Source organism: Maniola jurtina, chromosome 16 (assembly GCF_905333055.1).
Source record: "Maniola jurtina chromosome 16, ilManJurt1.1, whole genome shotgun sequence".
NCBI lineage: Eukaryota > Metazoa > Arthropoda > Insecta > Lepidoptera > Nymphalidae > Maniola > Maniola jurtina.
Window position 1 is genome coordinate 5,387,909 of NC_060044.1, and position 6,275 is coordinate 5,394,183.

The 6,275-nt window shown below is 40.2% G+C and overlaps 2 protein-coding genes across 2 annotated transcripts; one reads left to right on the forward strand and one right to left on the reverse strand.

The window, feature by feature from the left end:
- Positions 1-1,835: 1,835 nt before the first annotated feature.
- Positions 1,836-3,725, reverse strand: LOC123872994. The gene is made up of 3 exons (XM_045917635.1): positions 3,578-3,725; positions 2,873-3,135; positions 1,836-2,406 (listed from the first exon to the last, which is right to left on the reverse strand). Exons 1-3 carry the CDS (start codon positions 3,696-3,698, stop codon positions 2,023-2,025), a joined length of 768 nt encoding a protein of 255 aa, XP_045773591.1. The 5' UTR covers positions 3,699-3,725; the 3' UTR covers positions 1,836-2,022.
- Positions 3,726-4,788: 1,063 nt separating this feature from the next.
- LOC123873442 lies at positions 4,789-5,367 on the forward strand. The gene has a single exon (XM_045918288.1). The coding sequence runs from the start codon at positions 4,789-4,791 to the stop codon at positions 5,365-5,367; it is 579 nt and encodes a 192-aa protein (XP_045774244.1).
- Positions 5,368-6,275: the final 908 nt, after the last annotated feature.

Sequence of the window (6,275 nt, forward strand, 5' to 3'; positions counted from 1 at the left end):
CGGTTACGCTTTTGGGCCGTGAAAAGCTAGCAGACAGACACAATTTCGCATTTACTCGTATTAGTATTTAGTAGGTATGACTTGCTTCTTTTTTTTCTATGACTGGTCCATTGTGAGAACGAGTTGAATGTCCTCTGCACTTGTATTTTTGTTTCATGCCGAATTTAGGCATTTTTTACTCGACCGTGTAACGACATCACTTTCTCCGGCGCGCATTGACAACACGACAAACCTACTTAGCCGCTCGTAATCAACCTCTTTTCTCGGTCAAATTAAAGGGAAATTTAATTTTAAAATGTGAGTTGGGCTTTTACGTGAGTTTCTATGACTATCTCTCCTAGGTACTAGTGCTGATGGTCATCAACGTCCTCATCATCATCATCTATTGAAAGATGTCCACTGCTGGACAGGTCTCTGGCAGGGACTTCCACACCGAGCTATTGTGCGCCTGGATCCAGTGGCTTCCTCCGACTGGTTTGATGCCGTCTGTCCACCTAGTGGGGGTCTACCAACGCTGGGCTTTGCGATGCGTGGTCGCCATCCTAGAACCTTGGGAGTTGGGACACCAACGGCAACGCCTATCCGTTTTTCGAACTATAGAATAGAATAGAGCATATTTTTATTCAAGTAAACTTTTACAAGTCCTTTTAAATCGTAAAAATAGTTTACCACTGGTTCGGTATGCTGTTCCTGTGGCCATTGCCACTTCATCTTCGTAACCTGTTTAGCTATGTCGGTTACTCTGGTTCGACGGAACTTCTTATTTGATCACGTAGAGAAACTCCAACAATGGCTCTCTTCATCGTCCGCTGAGTGCCTCGTGAGTTTTTTATGAGGCCCAAAATTAGTGACCATGTCTACTACTACCATTGTACCACTTACCATTTTTGCCGTGTAATGTTTTATTTTTATGTTTCTTTTTATAATGGTGTAGGTACAATAAAGCACATTTCAATTTTCAATTTCAATTCATGTCATCACTCATCACTGGCAACAGGCATTGTTCGAAGAGTTTGGGTATTCAAGCACTCAGGAATTTTTGACGAGAAGACATTTCAAAGCTTCCCAAATGCTACCCAGCCGATTCGGATTCTCTTTATCTGGTCCTAATACCTTGAATGTCACTATTCTGAGGTTCTACCTATACTTTGCAAGGTAGACTCACATATACTCTACCTAAGCCGCCCGCGACTTCGTCCGCGTGGCTTAAGATTTTTAAGAATCCCGTGGGAACTAGTGTAGCCTATGTCCTTCCCAAGGATGTCAGTTAACTCTGTACAAAATTTCATCAAAACTGTTGGCCTGTGAAAGGCTAGCAGACAGGCGGATGGACACACTTTCGTATTTATAATATTAAGTATGGATGGCTGAAATGATAGGTATAGATCATTTTATTTTTATCTTAAGACGAGAATGAGGAAAATAAAACATTTAAAAAGCAGAATCGTATCACTTTATACATGAGTAGCACGAACTCGGAGCTTTCCACCGGGCGCTGGCGGCTGGCGACTGCTACTTTCTTCGCGACGTTGCGCAACACCACTCACTGCACCCAGCATCGCCCAGGCTTCGATCCATTATCTAATTATTACATCAGCCATTATACAACGGAACTACCTATGCTATTGACATTCGTTAACAGGTACTTACTCACTTTTCAAATTATCACTTGATATTGACATAATTTTTTTCGGGAGTTCTACAGCGAAACGGAAGGTTTTGGGCGAGTCCAGAAGTCTACGAATTACGGAAATACGCGGAATACTCGCAGTGAGACCAACCCTGACTCTTCATTCTTCATGGTTATGACGTAATAAAGGTTCAATGTTTTGGTTCTGATATCTATCCACACTTTTTATGCATTTGAGTTTTGAAAGTGACGATTCCTATCTACCTACACCTTCGGCTTCATGCAATCATAGTTAATTTTCAAAAGAAGTGGCAATATTTACATTACATGTATTACAGTACTCGAAAAGTAATACTTTTACCATACCTATCTCAACATAGATTAGTTACATTTTATTCGTATAATTTACAATCTTTATATTTGCGTTCGCAGATTTTGCCTCTAGAATTAATTTCTTCGCTGGTCGGCAGATGTCGATACATAAACGCCGCACCGCGCATTTTCTTATCTAATTCTTCATCTTCACTAAACACAGCCTTTTGCATTTTGCTTACGAAAGGAGTAATCTTGCAGACTAAAAGCCGTATACAACTAGTTTCTTCGTCATATTCCTGGTCTGGTATCAGATCTTCTATATGTTCTGGTAAAGACTCATTTTTAGCCGTAGCTATAAGATCCTGAAGTCTTTGGGAGTTTTTGTTAAGAATCCACGTTGTAAGATCTTCAGAACGGTATTGTCGGGTTGGATTCCTAGGTCCTGCTAGAAATGATGTTAACTGTAAAGATAAACACACTTAAGCAGGATACGCCTTGGTTGTCTCCATGAAAATATGTTAAAAAAACTTAAATATTGAGCACTGAGCATTTTAAGCAACATAATTAAATATCACTTGCTTTAACGGTGAAGGAAAACATCGTGAGGGAACCTGGATGCCTGAGAGTTCTCCATAATTTTCTCAAAGATGTGTGAAGTCTGCCAATCCTCACTTAGCCAGTGTGGTAGACCACTACCACACTGGCTAAGTGCGGATGCCAAACCCTTCTCATTCTGAGAGGAGACCTGTGGTCAGTAGTGAGCTGGTGATGGCCGATGAGTTAGCTGCTTTTGCGTTGCCAGAAGAATATCAGGAACCTTGCAGCTAGTAGTGTGGATACCTATACCTTCTTAATTTGTGATCATAGGACATCATGGCAGGCTGGGCGTGCTTGTAAAATACCTCGTTAGTAATAAATTATATTTACCATCTGAGCAACAAATATGAGAGCATTGACAGCGACAGCGCTAATCTGCTTCGGCTGAAGACCCAATAAACGTACTAAGTGACGCAGTGGAGACATGGAAAATGGCATTTCGTTAATATTGTAATTAGGTCTGTTTTCCCCTGAATCCTCATCGCTATCGGTGGATTTATCGAGGTAACTGTCCGATGGTTGCCTTTTCACCGGCAGAGGTTGGAAAGCGCGAACGACGAGATCTGCGACCTTCAAAGCAATCGATTCAGATCCTGAAAGAAGATGTTTTTTTCCTTGAAATACCTGTTAATAATGTCTTGTAATAATAATTACTGTTAAAGTTTCGACCAACATCTTAAGAAACTGTCGCTTAACTGTTGGATCAAGGGTAAGATACAGAAGGCAGTGGTTCTTGAGACGGCACGCATTGTGAGGAGGTTCCTCACTCTGGAACCCTGACCACTGGCGGCTTGGGTCCAACCCACCCCGCTGCTAGTGGGACCCATTTTACCGTATTTTTATCCAATGTTTTTTTTTTTGTTAGTTTTCCGTTGTTTCTGTTAGTTTCGAAGATTAGCACGAATACACAGACTGACGTTTCACAAAAATTTGTAAAAATCACGAAAGAATCTATGTACCTAGATATGTTGAAGTAGGTATAAGATATAAATAAGTACTTCAAAGTTTTAGTCTGATTTTATTATATTTACTTACCCAGAAATTCCTGAGCGATTTTCATTCCACTATTTATGTGATGCAAAATGCTATCACTTCGATGATTTTCATTTCCCGTCACGAATTGGAACATTAGAAAGCAAAGTACAAGTGATGCCATCTCGAAGCCGTGGCTGTTATTACAATGAGACGAACCACGATGGTTGCCTTAAAATTCGAAGCCACGCTTCGGTTCTCGACGTAATGGCAGCGCATGCGCAAGCTTTGCAGTAGAGCAGAAAATTTATTGTCATTGTTTTCTTAGAATACAGGCTGCTCCATGAAATAATATACGTATTTTTACAAAAGAACTAGTAAGCTAAGTATGTTTAAATTACTTTTTTGGCTATGCTGATGTACAAATTAAAGTTTGGCTTCTAAATACTGCTAATAGATGTCCTTACTAGTATCAATAAGTACCTAAAGCGATAATATTATTGAACATCGATCGGAAGATAAACTGTGACTGTACCCCCGATGTCAGAAAGAGTGGTGAAGTTTGACTTGATGGAGGATTTCAATACCTTTTTTTGCCTTTACGTCTGTGACGATATTAATTTTGCAAAACATCGCAATTTTTTCAAACAACTTTTAAGAATTTATTATTTGCTTAGGCATCAGTAACTTCCACGCACGTGGAGAGTTTAACAGTTCGCAAGCACAAACCACAACCTTATGAGTTACAGAAATAACCAACAAATACAAATAAAATTGTAGTTACAGTGTCCCAGTGGTGGGTCTCTGGCGAAGTAACGCGATGTTGTCGGTCCCTTGTGCTGCGTCATCAGCGCGGCGGTGGGATGAAACTTCGTGAGGTTTTTACTTTTTAGTCGGTAAGAGTCCGACATAACCACTGTGCTCCCCCGTGGCCGTTGGTATCCATGACGAATTTCCTCACGAGAAAATGAAAAAAAGTACCTACCTAATAAGCTTGTTAAAATTGCTTATCTTCGTAGGAAGAGATGTAGGTAGCCGATAGCGCATAGTACGTAAGAGGGGCGTAGGCGCCAGAGTCGTAAGTAGTAGGTACTCGTAGATATATTATGGTGTCCTTACATGAGAAAAATCCCCAAGCAACCTCATTGATTTTACCGCTACTCCACTGTTGCGCTCAGCAGACCACAATAATTTTTCACGCCATCTCTATAATGTTCTCACATAGCATATCCAGTTGTCACTTGAACTTCCCCAATAACCATCCGCGTACAATAATGCTACGTTACCTTTTTATCATTTCGACTCTGTACAAAACAATCAATGCCGATTTGACTACAGAAGAAGTCCAATATCTCAATGAATTGAGCATAGACAAGCTGTTACGATTGAAGAATTCATTGAAAGAATTCGCTCCTGAATACAACAATGTAACAGCGAACACCCCGTCTCCTCTCTCTAGATTTGGAGCTCAGGCCATGGCGATTAAAGCCCCAAACGTTAAAAGGACGGACTACGAAGATGCTTTGTTCAAGAAGAGTGGTTACGGAAAAATTAGCAACATTTTCTCTATGTCGGTAACAACGTTAGCGTTTTTGGCGTTTGGAGGATATTTATTGTGTCTGATAGTGCACGCGATCAAGTCAAAACAGAATATGGTTGTGACCACTCCGACCCCTACGTTCTTTGTCAACTCTGGTATCAAGAGACCTCAAGCGACTTTCAGCTCGTATGGCCGTCGGAAACGGGGAAAGAGAGAAGTGAATGACATAGATGTACCTCCAGAAGAATTGTATAATGTTTTGGTGCAGCTTTGTGAAGGTTACGCAAAATGGACCAAGAAAAATGACATTTAAAATTATTATTGGATTTTGTAAACGTAATGTTTTGTTCTCAGAAAAGATAGGTAACCTAGGTAAAAAATGAGGTTTGTTTTAGGTAGTTACCTTGCTGTTCAAAGATTGAGTAGGTAAAAAGTTACCTGAACTTACTGATTTAATTGAAGTTACTTACCTACTTCGATATTTTCCGGGTGTGAAATGTGGATGATAATAAAAAGAACAATATTTTTCGCTAAAAACTCAGCGAAACAGTGTTTATATTAAAGACAGGAAGCCAGATTGCCCCGCAATATGTATATAGGTACCTAAGTTCAATCTGTAAACGTTTTCAAACTGTCAAATAATCACGCTAACACCTAATAATAGCTGTATCTTCGTTTTAAAGATACTACTGTGTACTGGGGCCACCACTTGAGATTAGCTCTGAAAACTATAACGAGGAAAATGTTTTGTATGTGTTAATAATAAAGTTTGTTTTTGAATAAACATTTTGTGGTTTTATGATGTTTTGGTTAGGCTACGTAGGTACGTAGCTCTGGTAATGAGGCCTTCTGTGGAGGATCCGTCATCGAGCAAGATCTACTGTTTACACGCCACGCCTTGAACTTCGTTAAGGCTGCGGTCAAACTGACGGCGGGTGCGAGCAGCGGGACGGAAGGCTCGCGCATGCTCTTTCTTGCTCATTTTTATTACATGCCCAAATTCTTTGCAATGTCACATCAGTGTACAGTCACAATTCAAGTTAGAAAATCATAGTTACGGAGTCTGGTGCGTCTGTAGCGTTTCAAATGTCCACCTCCCGTGATTCCATCCATCTATCCATCCATTGTGAATTCCATCACCTGTGATTTCTTTATTTTGGTTAACTTTTTACGTAAATCTAACACTTTTGTAAGTTTGCTTTAAGAAAAACAGGATCTACC

Excerpts from the sequence above, each read along its gene's own strand:
- LOC123873442 (XM_045918288.1), top strand. The coding sequence starts at position 4,789 with ATGCTACGTTACCTTTTTATCATTTCGACTCTGTACAAAACAATCAAT.
- LOC123872994 (XM_045917635.1), bottom strand. The coding sequence starts at position 3,698 with ATGGCATCACTTGTACTTTGCTTTCTAATGTTCCAATTCGTGACGGGA. Across the intron at positions 3,136-3,577 it reads AATCGCTCAGGAATTTCTGG|GATCTGAATCGATTGCTTTG; the intron begins GTAAGTAAATAT and ends ATCTTCTTTCAG. Across the intron at positions 2,407-2,872 it reads TCATATTTGTTGCTCAGATG|TTAACATCATTTCTAGCAGG; the intron begins GTAAATATAATT and ends TTATCTTTACAG.